Source organism: Capra hircus, chromosome 9, assembly GCF_001704415.2.
Source record: "Capra hircus breed San Clemente chromosome 9, ASM170441v1, whole genome shotgun sequence".
In the NCBI taxonomy this organism is placed as follows: Eukaryota; Metazoa; Chordata; class Mammalia; order Artiodactyla; family Bovidae; genus Capra; species Capra hircus.
The window spans coordinates 19682243-19701188 of NC_030816.1; the positions used below are offsets into that span (position 1 = coordinate 19682243).

At 37.2% G+C, this 18946-nt stretch overlaps 1 protein-coding gene across 1 annotated transcript in view; it reads left to right on the forward strand.

Annotated features, from left to right (window-relative positions):
• CEP85L (centrosomal protein 85 like) overlaps positions 1–18946 on the forward strand; it is a 147050-nt gene that overhangs the window by 116119 nt on the left and 11985 nt on the right. The window contains exons 9-12 of the mRNA XM_018053019.1: positions 3080–3197; positions 4199–4249; positions 12494–12598; positions 14506–14737. Of these exons, the coding sequence (XP_017908508.1) occupies positions 3080–3197; positions 4199–4249; positions 12494–12598; positions 14506–14737 (506 nt within the window). The remainder of the gene's footprint in view (positions 1–3079; positions 3198–4198; positions 4250–12493; positions 12599–14505; positions 14738–18946) is intronic.

Below are 18946 nucleotides of genomic sequence, written 5' to 3' on the forward strand. Positions count from 1 at the left end.
AACAGATGTGGCTCTTTGCCAGGCACCTTCCAAGTTTTCTCACATTCCCTTGCCTCACAAGACTCTTCTAATTTAATAAAATTAGGACTGCAGGGCATATTATTTGCTCGTATATTTTGTTAATATAAATGAAAATTGATATTAGATTCCTGAAAAACCTAGAAAATGAGGCAGTATATTCATCTACATATACTCTGTTTTTTAGAAAACCTTAACAGATGATCAACTGTTAGCAGTAAAACTATCCTAAGAGGAAAACAACAAAGCAACAAAAAACTGAATTTGAGAAAGACACTCTGAATGCTTGTGTCAATTATGTATAACTCAACAAAACTTTTTTAGTCAAAATCCTTCAGATAATTCTATGTTAATATTGCTTTACTACTATTTTCTAAGTCTTAAATATGTCTCGTCTACATTTTTCCCTTGGATTTCAGTGCAGAAAACCTCTGATTTCTAGTCCTCAGTGTCTCTAATCTCAGCTTCAAAAAATCCATACACCTTTACCTCTACCTTTATTTTTCGCCTGTTTTCTGCCTTCTTGATATTAAATTTCTTTTTTATCGCTCCACGTCTTATATCCTATTCTCTAGTCTCAAAACAGCTTTCTGACCTCTGTTAATTCAACCATGTACCTTTCTTTAATCTTAAGACAAAAGGCCAAGGGATAATGCATTTGTTGTGTTTTATAGAGTGTTACAGTCATAAATGCAAGCTGTGTTTTTATGAGTAGAGCTAGGAACACCTGAAAATAATTTGAATGTTTGTTTTGTTCCAGTGTGTGCTTTTACATATTTAATATGATTTTATATCTTCTCTTTTATTTTTATTTTCTCTTTTATTATGCTTTTGGAGAACATTGAGCTTGGTATTCTTGATTTGGAAAGATTTAGTTTAGTGCATTTCAGAATTCATTTTCCGTATTTTCAGTATCTTGGTCCTGAGATGACATCATCCCAGGAAATTTCTCTTGATTTCTAATAAACATAAAGGACTCCAGAAGGTGTTCTAAAATTGTATGCCTATAGTGTCACCTGACTTCGGGGGTAGGAATGTTATTTCAGTTTTCCTCAACTATATGATGTAGTTAGTATTCCTTAAGTTTCAGAAGAATTTAAGATGTATTATGTGACTATAAATTATATCATTAGATTGATCTGTTTTTATATACTGTTCCCAAGTTTCCTGCTTTGTGAATATGTAAGAGCTTTTGCGATTTAAAAATGAGGCAAAACTTTTTCACTTAGAAATGAAAATCTTAAGTAAAATATGTGGAAGGGATTCACAATAATGCAGTAGTTGGTACCTTTGCTGTTCAAGAGATTTATTACTTTTCTAAATGAGCATGCTTCATAACATAAACAAAATGAGAATGTATATGTGAAGGAATACTTTTTTGATATTTTTACATGACAGAGTACATTTTTCCTTCCACATCACTGACTCTTTTGTTTTCTTCTTAATGAGAAGCCTTAACAGTTTTGATGTAATTTATTTTTCTTGAAATGTTTGTAATAAATACATAGAAATAGTATCTTAGCACTGAATTGGGACAAAAACATTCTGAGATAGAAATAACATATTTTTCACTCTTAGCCTGAAAAAGCAGATACTTTTATGACAAGTAATAGTATATTACAAAGCCGTACAGTATATTTATAATAAGTAAAAGTTTCTCTGGTGCCATTATTTATGAACACATCTGAATACCTCATTGTACTATTTTGGACTGTCAATTCTTTGTCCACAGGCTAGATGTGGCATTTCCTCTTTATGAGGGATATGGAAGGGGATATAAAACATGACAGCCACAATAGTTGAAAGAGGAAAACAGTGAAAACATAAAAGTCCACCTTAAAGGAACTCTGTTTCTTTTAGTAGGCTGCAGCTCTTGAATATGACTACGTGCTAAAGCAAAACTATTTCTAGGTGTCTTGCTGTTTTGTTTTGGTTTGGGTGGTTGTTGTTATGGCATAGTTTCTTTTAACCTAAATACTAATCTTCCTTTCTCAAACCTAACACCTACCGCCCTGCCCTTATCTTTTTTTCTTAATATGCCAGAGGGGCTTCCTTTTTATTGTTTCCTCATAAATGCAACTCTGTGCCAAGCATAGCATGAGGAACTGTTACGTCACATAATAAATGTATAAGATTATTGCTTTTCAAAGAGGAGGCCCCACTCAACATCCAGTATAGATTCTGGTCACCACAACACCAATCATACCTGTTGGGCCAACACACAGTGAGGAAAGACATGGCAGGAATCCATACTGAAAGCAGCCCTTGCATCAAAAAAATTATATTCAGACAGACTACACAGAGATACCCCCACAAAACAGCCCTTGAAGACCTTTAGGTAACTGTTTCTCCTAAACTCATACCGTTAGAGAAATGTAAGTAAAATGCAGAACCTAAGGAACCACTCCCAATTAAAAGATCAAGAGAATTCCCTAAAGGAATAAACAATGAAACTGACCTTTCCAGTCTACTACGTCCCAGGTTCAGAATGAAGTTAATAAGAATGCTGAAGGAAATTTTAAAAAGCTGTTGATAGAAATGCAGATTACTGTAAAAAGGAACTGGATTGTTGCTTTCATTCATGAAGGAGAAATGTAATTCTGCTGATTTAGGTAACAGATATCTGTACGAACAAACTGCTGCTGAACTCAGAATGAAGGGCAAAAGACATATATCCATGTTCTTAGGCTCCCTACCATAGTCATCTTAATTAAGGAACTCGCCTTTTGAGAAGGAGGGACAGAACAGAATTTAGATTGCGGAGCCCAGATTAGGGTCATGAGGGACTTCGCTAGCGCCTAAGGATTTCACATGCTAAGCAAATCTGGTCTTGAATCTGGTCTCACATTTGCTGCTTCTGAAAAGATGATCAACCTCCAGTATATTTTTTACTTATAAGAAATATAAGTACTCAAACTTATTCATCTACTCTCTGTAGGTTTTTATTATTGCTTGCTTAAAATATAGACCCTAAGAAGAGACTTCATTTATGTTGAAGTCATCTACCAAAATCAGCACATAGAGCTTATTTTCTTCATATAATTATGTGTCTCTAAAACAGTTTGCAGCAGAAAGTAGAAAGATGCCTTGAAGATGGAATTCGCCTTCCTATGTTAGATGCAAAACAGCTTCAGAATGAAAATGATAACCTGAGACAACAAAATGAGAATGCCAATAAGGTCAGTACATATCTTTAATAGTGAACTTTGATAGTGAAATCTGTAGATATGTGTGTATATATATATAACTTATTTACTTTATTTGATTTATATTTTTACTAATATTTAGCAGCTTTTATGGAGAAGGCAATGGCACCCCACTCCAGTGCTCTTGCCTGGAAAATCCCATGGACGGAGGAGCCTGGTGGGCTACACAGTCCATGGGGTCGCTAGGAGTCAGACACAACTAAGCGACTAAACTTTCACTTTTCACTTTCATGCATTGGAGAAGGAAATGGCAACCCACTCCAGTTGTTCTTGCCTGGAGAATCCCAGGGCCAGGGAAGCCTGGTGGGCTGCCATCTATGGGGTCGCACAGAGTTGGATACCACTGAAGCGACTTAGCAGCAGCAGCAGCTTTTATAGAATTTTTAGTTTGAATGTCTTTATTAGGGAAAAAAAATAGCAATTTAAGTAACTGTAAATTAAATCCAAACTAAAGAAGTTATGTTATTTCTTAGCAAAAACAAAAGGATATCTTTTTCTTTCCTAAATTATTCAAAATCTGTTACAAACTTACTATTTTTTTAATATTTATTTGTTTGGTTGTGCCAGGTCTTATTTGTGGCTCACAGGATCCTTAGGTGTGGCATCCAACTCTTGGTTGGGGTGGTATCTAGTTCCCTGACCGAGGATCAGAACCAGCTTCCCTGCGTTGGGAGCACAGAGTTTTAGCCGCTGAACCATCAGGGAAGTTCCCCAAATTTGTTTTTATGAAAAGTAAAGATTAAAGGTTTATCAAGAACTAGAGTAAGACATTTGCAGTTTTATATATGTGTGATCCAAATCATATGGCTATTTAAAGGATGCTTTGTATAAATACTTCTGTAAAAAAAAAAAATCACATTTTGATTTTTTTTTAAAATTCATGATTCTGTGCTTTTGTTTTCTTGTGATTTAGTAGTTCTTAAAAAGCAATGAAAAAAATTTTGATTCAGACTGATGTATTTCCTGTATTCTAGATAATAGATAGCCAACAAGATGAGATTGACAGAATGATTTTGGAAATTCAGGTAAGGAATATTTTGTACATTTTTAATCAAGCTGTATGCTCAATTACATATCTAAAAATATTAAAGCATATATATTTTGTATAAAAATATTAATAACACTGGAGATTACATTATAAATTCTTTAATGTCAATCTTTCAGTTTTTTAGAACAAAAATGATTCTTGGTAAATCATTTCTTCAAAAAATTGTTCTCTGTTCCTTACCTTGCGTCTTTTCAACTGGGTGTATGTAGTCTGTCTCTACTACTGAGAACACATTTGGGTAAGACCATCAATGATGGGCTATTTAAAGACAACAGACTGTTTTTAGTTCATTGTGACTGGGCAAGAACCCACCCCCTGCTACTAATTCTATATGTTATTTTTCTGTATTATCAAAGTATAACACTGTGCATATTTGTGTCTGTTCCTCCTACTTATTTTCTTCATAGTGTGAAGACTTCTGTGGATCACCTACTATCTAGAGCTTAGGGTTGTCTGACCCATAATACAAACCAAAATTTGTAGATTAAGTGGATTTTCATTCCTTTATTGATTTGCCAAATATTTACTGAGCCCCTGCATATATGCCAGGTGCTGTTCGTAGCACTGGAGGTTCGTCAGTGAACAAAGCAAGTCCCTGGCCATTTTAGCGGGGCGAGTTGGAGAAATGGAAGTATAATGCCAAGCAGAGAAGTGAAGTGAAAGTCTCTCAGTCGTGTCCGACTCTTTGTGACCCCATGGACTATGCAGTCCATGGAATTCTCCAGGCCAGAATACTGCAGTGGGTAGCTGTTCCCATCTCCAGGGGATCTTCCCAACCCAGGGTTCGAACCCATGTCTCCTGCATTGCAGGCAGATTCTTTACCAACTGAGTCACCAGGGAAGCCCCAAAAAGAAATATGTGCTATTATTAAAAACAAAAAAACGGACAGGGGGCAATGACAGATCGTGTTGCGTTAGATACCGCCGCCATGAAGTTTTCCCCGAGTAAGTCACACTTGGATATAGATTTGCATGGAGTTAACCAGGGGAAGAACATTCCAGGCAGAGAGAGCAGCCAGGGCCCTGAGTGTGGCTGTGCCCTGGGTGTGCTCCCTGATGAGCAGGAAGGCGGCTGGTGTGGAGAGCCCTGCTGTGAGACCCAGCGAGAGCTGACGGGTGGGAGAAGGTAGCCCGAGGCCAGATCACACAAGGGGATGTTATGTCTTCATGTTTTATTCTTCAGGTGATAGGAAATGACTGGACAAGTTATCCTGAAGACATTTGTATTTTTGTATCTCCTGATTGGAGTATTCTCAAAGCTGGAAATAAAAAAGAATCACATAAGTGGTTTGAGCGTCAGAATTTATGGACAGTCTGCTGTCTTTTGACCACGTTAAGTGATCTGTCAGTGTCATCAAACACTAGTCCATTTCGGCATGCCTGTGGACTTACTGGATTGATCTGCAGAGGTTTCTCTTTTTAATGTGTGTTCCTTCAGTTGTTCTATAAGCCATTCAAAGCGAGAGATGGTTGGCTTCCTCAGCCATTATCTAACTTCTTATCACGGACCACAGTGAAAGGAAGTTTTATTTTATTTGGTAACATTTTCCAAGAAGTAAATCTAATAAAAACTATCTCAATGCAAATGAAGGACAGTCAGCCTTGTCCTTTGGCATTGGAAACCTTTTATAGCCATTGAAGAATGTTTCTGCTTGGTTGCTCTGGATCTTTGCTGCTGTGTGCAGGCGTTCTCTAGTTGCAGCAAGCAGGCCTGCTCTTGGTTGCGGTGCTGGGCTTCTCATGCAGCGGCTTCTTTTATTGCAGTGTGGGCTCTGAGTTCACGGGCTTCGGTGGTTGTGGCTCGAGGACTAGAGGGAGGGCTCAGCAGTGGTGGCACGTGGGGTTAGTTGCTCCGCAGCATGTGGGACCTTCCCTGACCAGGGATTGCATCTGGGTTCCCTGCATTGACAGGCAGATTCTTACCCACTGTACCACCAGGGAAGTCCTTGTAATTTTTTTATAATGGGAAGTTTGTCTCTTTTGCCACATTTATTTACATCAATGTGTATTCATGGCTATGTTTTATGCCTTGGGTTATAATTTAATACTATTGTACTTTGTTGCTCAAATTGTTCCAGTTTGGGGCATTGGCAGCTCTTTCATCTGACTCCTGTGTCCTTTTGGATTACTTCCTCTCCCTACCATTTCTGTGTGTATGTGTGTGTTAGCACAATAAGTCTTTCTATCTAGGAAAAAAAAAAATTTTTTTAATAGACGTTAAGTTTTAAACGCAGGTAATCTATTTTTACTCTCTTGCTAACCCTAAAACTCCATAATAACTAGCAAAAATTCCACTATTATGATTATGCCCTATTCTCGGCTTTCTTTATTCTGGTACTTTCACAGGCATTGGTGAATATTATCTTGGAAGTGAATATTGTCAAGATAGAAAATCCTAGAAGATTTTGAAGTTCTTGAAGCAGTGAAAAATGCCTATGCTTGCTACAGGAAAATTTAGCAGAAAAAGGAGTTCTTAGGCCCATGGATATATTTTTTAAGAATACTGCAGAAAAATTCCTTCAAAGGAATATTTAAATATCTAAAAAACATCTTTGAAACATACATTTATTTTACTTTTGATCAACTTTGATAGTTTTTGGTGATATAAAATTCATTTCCAGGGATTGGACCCTAATATATAATCTGTTTGTAGAGTTTGATTTATTAGGAGCCAGTGAAGTCATTGTTTGGAGTGAGGTTACTCACTGATGGTAATTATTAATAGAAATGTAATAGTCATTAGCATCCTCTGAAAGTCAGTTCTAACATGGTTATCTATGTAGTTGAAACCTTCTTTAAGTCAGATAAGATGCTTCTGTGTTGCTAGTTTTTCTTAGCTTTCCAGTACATAATATTAATAGTTTCTTTCCATTTTTTAACTATTCCCTTTAAGTTAAAAATGACATTCTTGTTATTTAAAAATCCAAGCAATATAAAAGTGTCATCCTCCCTATCCTGTTCTACTCTTCGCTCCAGAGATAACTAGTTAACAAAATTGTATCTTTGTAGACATTTTCCTATGCATTCACTTAAATGTAATTCTTTATATGTTTATATTTAAATAGTGAGATAATATAATAAATATTGTTTTGTGCTGTACACTTTTTATCTAATAATATATACTGATCATTTCATGTCAGTAAATTAAAAACTACTTCGTTCTTTTTAAATAAACATTTTATAATGAGCACATACCATAATTTAGGGCTTCCCTGGTGATTCTGGCTGCTAAGCATCTGGCTGCAACGTGGGAAGGTCTGGGTTTGATCCCTGGGTCGGGAAGATCCCTGGAGAAGGAAACGGCAACTGACTCCAGTGTTCTTGCCTGGAGAATCCCATGGACGGAGGAGCCTGGTGGGCTGCAGTCCGTGGGGTCACAAAGAGTTGGACATGACTGAGTGACTTTACTATACTATAAGATGTGTTCAGTTCAGTTCAGTCCCTCAGTCATGTCTGACTCTTTGTGACCCCATGGACTGCAGCATGCCAGGCCTTCCTGTCCATCCCCAACTCCTGGAGCTTGCTCAAACTCTGAGTTTGTCCATCAAGTCGGTGATGCCATCCAACCATCTCTTCCTCTGTTGTCCCCTTCTCCTCTTGCCTTCAGTCTTTGCCAGCATCAGGGTCTTTTCCAGTGAGTCAGTTCTTCACATCAGGTGGCTAAGGTACTGGAGTTGCAGCTTCAGCATCAGTCCTTCCAACGAATATTCAGGACAGATTTCCTTTACGATTGACTTGTTGTTGGATCCCCTTGCAGTCCAAGGGACTCTCAAGAGTCTTCTCCAACACCACAGTTCAGAAGCATCAATTCTTTGGTGCTGTGTATCATAAGTCAAATAAATACTGATTTAGGTCAGTGACAAGTTTATTGATTCACAACTTTGAAGTTTGGGGAGAACTCAGCCTTCTACCAATTATAATGTATTTGTTGTTGAATATAGAAAAGGTTTTACTTCATGTAAAAGTGTACAATAATTTTGAAATTGAATTCAGTGCTATAAAAATGCAGATGTTTTGTTCAGCTGTCAAGGTCATATTGTTAACTGGCGTGAATACCTTGATTACTAGTTGATCCTTTAGAAATACTGCTTTCCTTTTATCCACGAAACCAGTGTAGCTAAACAGGCTTCTCCTCTTAAAAGGTTCTTCTTCTGTCAGTGTACAATAGAAAAGACATTCTGCAGTAGAATGTTTCCCGTCATTTCCGTAAACCTGGCTACAGTCTGAGTGTGAATGAGTTCTTCTTTGGGCGTTACTCCCTTCCTTCCTATTTATTTCTCAGAAGTACATTTCACCCATGTAAATTTGTTTCCAGTGAAATCTTACCATTTTATGTTACCATTATAATCTTTTGGCAGAGGACATACAAAGTAAAAAGATTTACTTGTTTACTTGTTTTTTTCTAACACATTAAAAAGTGTTCTCATGGAAAGGATTTATGCACTTAAATGATTTTTCACCAGTTCCCTTGGGGACTAGTTCTGAGCAGCTCTCCCTGTCATCATTGTAAAAGCAGAACTCTGAGGCAGATGGTTTGTAATGTTATATCAGGTAGCAGGATGACAGTTAAGAAAGGAATTTGAGCTGGACACTGTCTTTAATTGTTATTAAATAGAAACCTTAAGAAATGTGATTTTTACGGGGCTTGCATATTCATTATTTATTGCTTAGTTTTAAAATACTTTGAAAATTCTCTTTTATCAGTTTGGAAGAATGAGGGAAAGTGATTTAATATTTGTCCACAGTTAGGGCAAAGTGAGAAATGGAACCTCTGTTGCCAAATGAAGAGATGTCAGTGATGGTTCTGGGTGATGATATTATATGTTACAGGAACGGTTCTTTCTGGTTTATGTTTACTATCCCTAGACCTCAACAGTAATCATACAAAGTAAGAAAGAGCATATTTTTATACATGAATTTGCTGAGATTTTGACAGGTGTGCCCAAAGTCTCAGATGACATTCTACGTCATGTCTGTCTGACCTCAGAGTTTGTGCCTTGAGCATTAATCCTGGCTACCTCAAAGTGAAAAAAAAATGTTAGTCTGATTTGTTCCTTGTATTAAGATAAGCCTTAGGGGAGAGAATTGTTTTAAGGGGTTTTCCTGGAATGAAAAATAGTTAAGCTGGAGCACATTGGGAAACTAATCTCCTGTGGAAAGCACCTTATACTCAGTTACCTCGAAGTGCAGTTTGGCAATTTTGTCCCTAAAGTGAAATTTTTTAGTACATTACACTCTACAATATGGTGGCATTATTAGCTCCTTGAGAGGAATAAAATGCCTTTTTGTTTCCCCTGATAAATTTATTTCAAAGGCTTTATAATGACTTCATCTCTTACTATTTTCTGCCATCCTAGCTCTCTTTGCTATTTCTCACACAGAAGAGATACCCATCTGCCTCAGAACCTTCGCACTGACTGAAACATGCTCTCTAGTTACCTATGGGGCACGGTCTCTCACCTCCTTCAGGACTTAGCTCAGATGCCATCCTTTCCATGGGCCCTTATTCTTTCGCATTTGACATTCCACTCCCCACCCCCATCACCACATGCAGTTCTCCAAAGCACTGGGCAAATTCTAATATGTGATACTACATAACTTACATATTTATTATGTTTATATTCTTTGGCCTTTTTCCTCCTAGTACAAGTTCCAGAAAGACTAAGTGTTTTTTACTGTTTTGTTCACTGATGTGGATATATTTTTGCTAAATGAATGATTATATGAAGAAATGTATTTGTGAAGCTCTTTTGTGTGTGGGATGGGGTGAGGTGAGGTTGGTTACTTCTGTGTGTTTGTATAGCAAAACTGCTAATATAAGATTCTTTCAAAATATTCTGTCCTAAATTAGGTTTGTGAAGTATGTAGAATACGTTGAGTAAGGCACATTTGGTTTTTCTTCATTTGGGCTATCTGTATTTAGGGGGAGAAAAATGGTTAGCATTTCTGGATATTTAAATCAAAATATTAATAACAAATGAATTTAAAACCGCATTCAACTCCAGGAATGATTGTGATACAGACCTGTTTAGGTTAGTAACTAGACTTAAATCATTATTAAACAAGAAATTTAAAGAGAAATTGTAGACATTTAAAAATTAATTTATTTTGAACTTCAGTAATTCTAAGCTTAGCTGAAATTCCCCTGCCCTTGCTTTTTTCTTAGACATGCTTTTTCATATAGTTTGGAATAGAGAAGTAATCTTTTAGCTGAAATGTTAACTGTTAGGCAGCTATAGTGTTCACACCTAATATTATTGTATAAGTAGTACAGCATTTGGTCTTATTAGAATAAGTGTATCTGTGAATTCTTTCCTCTGTTAAAGGACCACTTGGCTAGTGCCTTTGAACCCAACCAGCACAACATGTTAAGCTTGATATTAATATTGTTCCCAAATTCAATTTTCCTTCTGGTGCCAAACAGCACTCATGCCAAACATTTCTGATTCATTCTGGTGAAGAAGATTGGCTTTCCTTTCACTGATTTAAATTTAGGTTTATGTGGTAATACATTAATCAGATTTATTAGCTAGTCAGTCACATTCAACATGATAAAAATAAAAAACTGTAGTCTTTTAAAGAATTGTTTTACACCATATGAAAATACCTCTTTTGGGTTCAGTTTTCATCGTTAAAATGAGATTTAGAGTAGTTTATTTGTGGTGACTTTCTTTACAGTATTAATAAAATAAAGTCATAAATCTTTAGAAAATTTTGGATAAATTCTGGATTCCAGCCAAATAATCTTGTCATGCCAGTAAGTATCAGTTTTTGGCTAGGTAAATAAATCCCAACATATCATTCAATCAAGTGGATTTTGATTCAGTCAAGTGCAGTTACAAAGGAATTTCAGTACACAAAAATATATACTTTCAAATAGCCCATGAGACTTTGTGCTGTGGAGCTCATTTTTGTAGAATATAAAACAAGTTCTTCCTTGAAATAAAATGTACTTGTTATAGAGCTTGATTCATTTGTATCTAACTTTTGAGTTATTAAATGTAATATTTTTATAGAGCTTAGCAGACAAATGAAATTAAAAACCAAAAAGGTTAGATACTGTTACTAAGAAAACTGTTTTATATTTAGAGTCTTATCTCACCACCGGTGACTACCATCCTCTCTTATTCCACCCAGAGATAACGTGAGGGGGGAAAAGTAGGTTGTGTGCTAATTAGGTGGTCAACATTCTGAAGTATTTTCAGTTTTGAGACTAAATACAGACCTAAAGGGGAAAAAAAAAGAAATCTCTAGTCATATTTATTGATCTTGTGGTTTAAAAGGAGAAAAGTTGATAGAAAAAAGTCACTGATAAGTACAAGGGTTTTAACAAGTTCTTCTGTGGTATGTTGCTAAAAATCAGATGTATAAGCTGAAATAACCCAAGAGCTCTTAAAATATCCTGTATTCTGCTTGGATATACTCAAGATTTTCTCACAGTAGTGTCATATCTGGTTAATTTATAATTTTGTAATGGAATTAAGAGAGTGATTAGTTTATCTAAGCCCTATAATAGACCTTTGGCTTGAATTCAACATTATATTCACTGCTTGGAATACTATACACCAAGAGGGGTGTGTTCCTGTGTTTCAAATAATGGAAAACAGGGATAGTCTTATGATCTTATCATCTTGTAGCTTGTTAATCATAAGAAAAAGGGTTTGTTTTGTTTTTTAAGTATGCTGTGCCATGCATGGTCGCCTCCCTCATTTCTGACTCTCTGACACCCCAGGGACTGTAGCCTGCCAAGCTCCTCAGTGCTTGGGATTTTTTAGGAAAGAATACTGGAGTGGGTTGTCATTTCTTCCTCCAGTGGATCTTTGCAACCCAGGGGTCAAACCCACGTCTCCTGCATTGCAGGCGGATTTTTTCCTGCTCAATTGTTTAAGTATAGATTTGCTAATACACTCCCAGTATATAAATCAGAATCAGTAAAATAAAAACTGTTTGTAATATAGCGTCAAACTGCACCTTTAGATTTAACATGTTTTACCAAGAATTAAAACTTACTTGATAAAGATGATACTTTTCCTTCCTCCCCACTCCCTCACTCTCTAGAACTATCTACTCTAGAAGTTGAGAAGTGGAGGCCTCATTTTCGAAGGGATTGGGGAAGTCAGGACATCTAAAAGTGTTCAGAGCCAGTATTCCTGGTTGCCTACCTAATTGCATTATGCTTTAAGTATTAACATGCTTTGCTTTCAAATTCTCTTTACTGTAGTCTATGCAAGGGAAACTTTCTAAAGAAAAATTGACTACTCAAAAGATGATGGAAGAGCTGGAGAAGAAAGAAAGAAACCTTCAGAGATTAAGAACATTGCTTGATGTGAGTAGAAGAAATTCAGATTACTTTCAAGGATGATTCAGTACCTATTGAAGTTACAGGAAATGCCTGTAATGTTTTATACATATTTGTAAATCATTTTTTAATTGAAGACTTGATTTTGTTGTGCCAGTTAATTCAATTCATTGGGTTTCTTAATAAGATTATAATAAAAAGACAAACTTTTAGTTTTGTATTGTCTTAGAAACAATTTCATACACTTAACTACAGCAAAGTCAGCTGTTACAGAGAGATTAGATCCTAAGTCATGAAATGATGCATAAATTGAATATAAACAAAGTTACCCTTGACAATCCTTAAGGAAAGTAAAATGTAGACACGTCATCTATGGAACAGATCACTTTCTTCATTTAATTATGAGATGAAATATTAATATTTGGCTTGTGTTTAACAACATGTTACATAAAAAGTCCTTATTTTAGTTTTTGAGTTGTCATCGTGACACTTTCCTCTAAATACTTAGAAATACATCTCCAAAAATTAGGGACAGTGCCATTTCAGCACTGTCCCACCAGATAAGAATAATTTCCCTTGATGTTTGGTAATACCTGTCTTACAAAAATTCCCGCCTTTCTTCCCCAAATGTTAAAACCAGTATCAATCAAGACCATGTGTTGTGTTTCATTTTGCTTTTTAAACCTAAAGTTCTTTTCTTCTCCTTAACAAAATCAGGCCTTTTGTCTTACAGACTCAGATTTGTTAGACCTGGATTTGTCTGATTGCTTCCTCATGGTGTCATTTATCTTGTTCTCTACCCCTGTATTTCTTGTAAGCTAGAAGTTAAAGCTAAGGATATTAGACTCATTGCAAACATTTTTTGGCATGAATACTTTGTAGGTATTTTTCACATCATCAAATTATATGTGTTTGCTTATCCCACTAAGTGTCACAAATACCGGTCTCACTGGATTAAGGTGGTGACAGACTGATTCTTTCCACTGTAACACTAGCCTCTGCAATCAGCAGATCTGTGGGGTTGGTATGTAGGCAAGTGTGTGAATATCCAGTGTGCCAGCACCCTTTCCCTTGATGGTTTTAACATCCACCAATGATCATCTGACTCATTAGACAATTAAAAGAGTAATTTTTATATCATTCCTTTTATAATTATTAGCTGGCATTCTTCTATAAAAAATTATATTTTCCTCATTAACCCAAGCTGTTTGGCTTTTCTGAAATTTCCAGTACCACCTGGAAAGTTAGTCAAACTTACCTTTAATTAGTAATTTTCAGGATGAGGAATAAATGGTGGTAATTTGGGGAATAAGTGAGTGTAGCTTTTTCTGAGCATAATAAATCATGAGTTCATACTGATACTTCTAATTCAGATTTAACAATTGAGAGTTGCTTGGGCTTTTTTCTTCATCTTTGATTTTATACTTTTCTTTTCCTCTTACACTGAAAAATTTGGTTCCTATCAACACCGTAACATATACTTTTCTCTCAATGTACAAAAAAATAGTTTCAGATTAGGTAACTCACTGTTGCTGCTAACAATAAAACTACAGGATGAGGTTTCAATTTTCCTTGCAGTTCTTTCTATTCTGGGGATAAATCTCATAGCAAATTACATAACAACCAAGTACTTTCAATATGAGACCTTGGGAGACTCCCTAGAAACTGAGTCTGTTGGAATTTATGTTTCGTCTCTCAGATTTACCCTCGGACATCAGATGGCACAGAGAAACGCTTTCCAGTATTTTAATTCTTTTTCTCTCCCTTTTTATTTTTCTTACTGCATGTATGCAGTTAAATTTGGTTACTGTACATGTAATATGACTTCACTGTTTTGTTTATAGACTTGGGTGGGAGAATGTCAACCTTTATGGCTTTTGAGTACCTTTCCTCTGTTCTGACAGCCTGATTTTTGTTTTCTTTATCCAATGCAGAACCAAAGACAAACAGAAGAGACCTGCTCTTTATTGGATCAGGGCCAGGAAGCAGAACAGTCCAGGCAGCAGACCGTTCTTTCCAAAAGGCCACTCTTTGATTTGAGTGTGATTGATCAGCTGTTCAAGGAAATGTCCTATTGTTTGCTTGACTTGAAGGCATTGTGTAGTATTCTTAATCAGCGTGCTCAGGGCAAGGAGCCTAATCTTTCTTTATTACTGGGAATCAGATGTAAGTGGCTAATGACTTGTCCTAACTATATTGCCTAACAGTTAGAAACATATCTTCTTGAATTAGAAACGTCTGTCTTTCCCCTATTTATTTTTATCTCCCTTCCTACTTAGATTTATAAATTTCTGAATCAGTCTGTGGCTCTGAACACCTGTCACTGCTTAATAGCTAGAACTTGCCTCATTGTATTTATAAAAATGAGGAGGGTCATAGTTGATATGGACTGCCCCTTGGAAGAATGCCTATAAATCCACATATATGGATGAGTTAGGAGATGTTGCCTGTGCAGAATTCAATATGTGACCAGAATAGTAGTTAAGTGTGATTTTCTGATTACTTTTCTAAAAGTGATGATTCTCTTTGCTTTCATGTGGCAATTGTATTAAATTAATGACCCATCCATCAGTCTGCTGGCAAAATATCCGAGAGAAAAGACTTAGAAGCTTTCCCACGTATGTTCTGCGGCAGCTGTTTAATGCAGGTGCCGAGGCTGCCACGGGAGCCTGTTTTCGTGCCTGGAGCTCTGCTGTCCTTGCGATGCGCACCTGCTGGCTTTGTCCCTTTCCATGTGACACCCCCCCATTCTGCCTCAGTTCTTCCCTCCTGCACTCTGATGGTGAGAGCTGCCTCAGTACTGTCCCAGGGTCTGGTCCCCTCTCTGCTACTTCTGCTGAAACACTCAACTTACATAAGGGCCCCAAATCATTATAATATTGATATGTTGGTCTCATCTTAATATAGAGGAAATGGACTTCAGTAAGGAGAAATGAGTGGAATAAGACCATAATGTTTCTATACCAACATGCAGTATTGAGTAATTGCTTAATAATACGATTACCATGTGACTGAGTGGAGACTAGTTTTATTTCCAGTTTCATCAAAGAGATTCTACAGTCTTGTATCATAATAGTTATTTTGGCAAACCAAGTAATACTCCTGATCATGTAACTGTAACTCCTGATCATGTAAATGTCAGCAGAAGTTTCTTTTCCATGAATGTAAGAACACATATCTGAGTGTGAGTATATAGAAAGCACTTTGAAAGAAATTTGAAGTATAGTTGATGTACAGGGTTGTGTGTTAGTTTCTGGTATACAGCAAAGAGATTTAGTTATACATATAAAGTAAATATTTCATTATAGGTTATCATAAGATATAAAATATAGTTCCTGTGTTATGCAGTAGGACCTTGTTGTATTCTATATAGTAGTTTGTTAATCCCATGAAAGAAAGTGAAAGTGTTAGTCGCTCAGTCGTGTCTGACTCTTCGCCATCCCACTGACTGTAGCCCGCCAGGCTCCTCTGTCTGTGGAATTCTCCAGGCAAGAACACTGGAGTGGGTAGCCATTCCCTTCTCCAGGGGATCTTCCCAACCCGGGGATCAAACCTGAGTCTCCCGCATGGCAGGCAGATCTTTGCCGTCTGAGCCACAGGGAAGCCCACACTCCTTCTTTATCCCTCTCCCCTTTTCCTCTCTGGTGATGATGTTTGTCTTCTGTGTCTGTGAGTCTGTTTCTGTTTTTTAGATAAATTCATTTGTGTTGTATTTTAGATTCCATTTATAAATGATACCATACGGTATCATTTGTCTTAATCATTCTTGCTTCGTATAGTATAATTTCTAGGTCCATCCATGTTGCTACAAATGATGTTATTTTATTCTTTTCATGGCAGTTCTGTATTGAGTTTTTTGAGGACCCTCCATAATGTTTTACATCGTGGTTGCACGATTTATATTCCCACCAGCAATGTAGGAGGGTTCCCCTTCCTCCCACCCCCATTTATTGTTGGTGGGCTTTTTAGTGATGACCATTCTGACTGGTGTGGGATAGTACCTCACTATAGTTTTGATTTGCATTTCTCTGATAATTAGCAACATTAAGCACATTTTCATGTGCCTATTGGCCATCTGTATGTCTTCTTTGGAGAATTACTTGTTTAGGTCTTCTGCCCATTTTTTTATCCAGTTAGTTGGTTTTTAAAACACTTCAATGTTTAAGTATATTCAGTCACTCAGTAAACATTAATCAAATGCCTTCTATAGTCCCAGCACTGAAGTGCTGATAATGCACATAAATTGAACACAGTTCCTGCTCACACATCAACCACAGTATTGGAACATTGAGATAAGTACTGTAATTGAAATGTGATGAGAGGGCAGTGGGAGCACAGGGGGAAAAAAACAGTCAAATCTACCTGGGAGGGGCTGTGAAGCCTCCATGGGGGTGTTCGGCTTGAATCTCAAAGAGAAGTTTGATGGGTGATGATGGGGTGTTGGAAGTTAGCAGTCATCTCTTGGAGCAAGAAATAAAAGCTTACACACAAAAGACTCATTTTGTCCACATTTTAGGGCTGGCCATCCTTTGGGTTATTTTGTAACCTTCTACCTTTGCACTGCTTATCTTGCATCTGTTACCTTTTTCAGTGTTAGGATAAGAGAGCAATCCTAACATGAGTGAAAGGGAGATTCAGCAACCTTGCCACCATGTATACTCCCTCCAGTCTGTTAGGGTTTAACCCCAGAATCCTTACCCTATAGTCTGGCCTTGTGAAAATTTGACCAACCAGCTAATTTCTCAAAAACAGCGGAGGTTTTTTTGATCCTTAGCTCATCACCCCAGCAACTGTCTGCTGACACTGTTCACCTCACCCTTGTTAAAGCCCTGCCTCCGTGGTTTCCGTGACATCATTCTCTAGGTTCTGCTTCTACTTTTATGACTGCTCAGCCTCGTCTGTGAAATTCTCTACCACGTAAACACTGGCAGCCCTCCTGGAAACTTTTGTTGTTGGTCTTTTGTTTTTGTTTACTTTTTCCAAGTAATCTTGTACATACCCACTTGTTTTCTGTTTTCCCTGTACCTTTGACCCCTAAAGATATTTATCTCTCACCCTGCCTAGACATTCATCCCCGTTGGGCTCCTGACTTTACTCACCTGTACGTTAGAACCAGCAGTTCATAGGTATCGCAGACTCAATATGTCTGAAACAGAACCTACTTTTCTTCCCTCCCTAAACCTGTTCCTCCTCTCAATGAGTAGAACCACTATACAGCTATCAACCCAACCCAGATTTTATCCTCCACCCTCTCGTTCGCCCATCTGTGTCCTATGCCTAATCCCTGGGCCCCTTTCCAAGCTGCCTGATAATCAAACTTCATCATGTCTGTGAGCCCCTTCCTACTTGCAACACTTATTCCTGCTGCCACATCTGCACTGTACTCTTGCCTTAATTGAAGCTTTAGTAGTCTTTCATCTGGACTGGTTTCTCTGGCAACCATTGTGCCCCACCCCCCCATCCCTAATCCATCTTTTTTTTTAATTTTCTTTTTTAATTTATCTTTTTATTGAATGATAATTGCTATGCCGAATTTTATTGTTTTCTGTCAAACCTCAACATGAATCAACCACAGGTACACATATATCCCCTCCCTTTTGAACCTCCCTCTCATCTCCTGCCCCATCCCACCCCTCTACATTGATACAGAGCCTCTGTTTGAGTTTCCTGAGTTATACAGCAAATTCCCATTGGCTATCTATTTTACATATGGCAATGTAAGTTTCCATGTTACTCTTTCCATACATCTCACCCTCTCCTCCCCTCTCCCCATGTCCATAAGTCTATTCTCTATGTCTGTTTCTCCATTGCTGCCCTGTAAATAAATTCTTCAGTACCGTTTTTCTAGATTCTGTATATATGCATTAGAATATGATATTTATCTTTTTCTTTTTGACTCACCTCACTCTGTATAATAGGTTCTAGGTTCATCCACCTATTAGAACTGACTCAAATGCGTTCCTTTTTGTGGCTGAGTAATATTCTGTTGTGTATATGCACCACAACTTCTTTATCCACTCATCTGTCAGTGGGCTTCTAGGTTGCTTCCATGTTCTAGTGTTGTAAATAGTGCTGTAATGAACAATGGGATACATGTGTCCTTTTCAACCCTGACTTCCCCAGGGTATATACCTAGCAGTGGGATTGCTGGGTCATATGGTGGTTTTATTCCTAGTTTTTTAAGGAATCTCCATACCATCTTCCATAGTGGCTGTATCAGTTTACATTCCCACCAACAGTGCAAGAGCATTCCCTTTTCTCCACACCCTCTCCAGCATTTATTGTATGTAGACTTTTTGATGAGGGCCATTCTGACCAGTGTGAGGTGAGATCTCATTGTAGTTTTGATTTGCATTTCTCTAATAATGAGCAGTG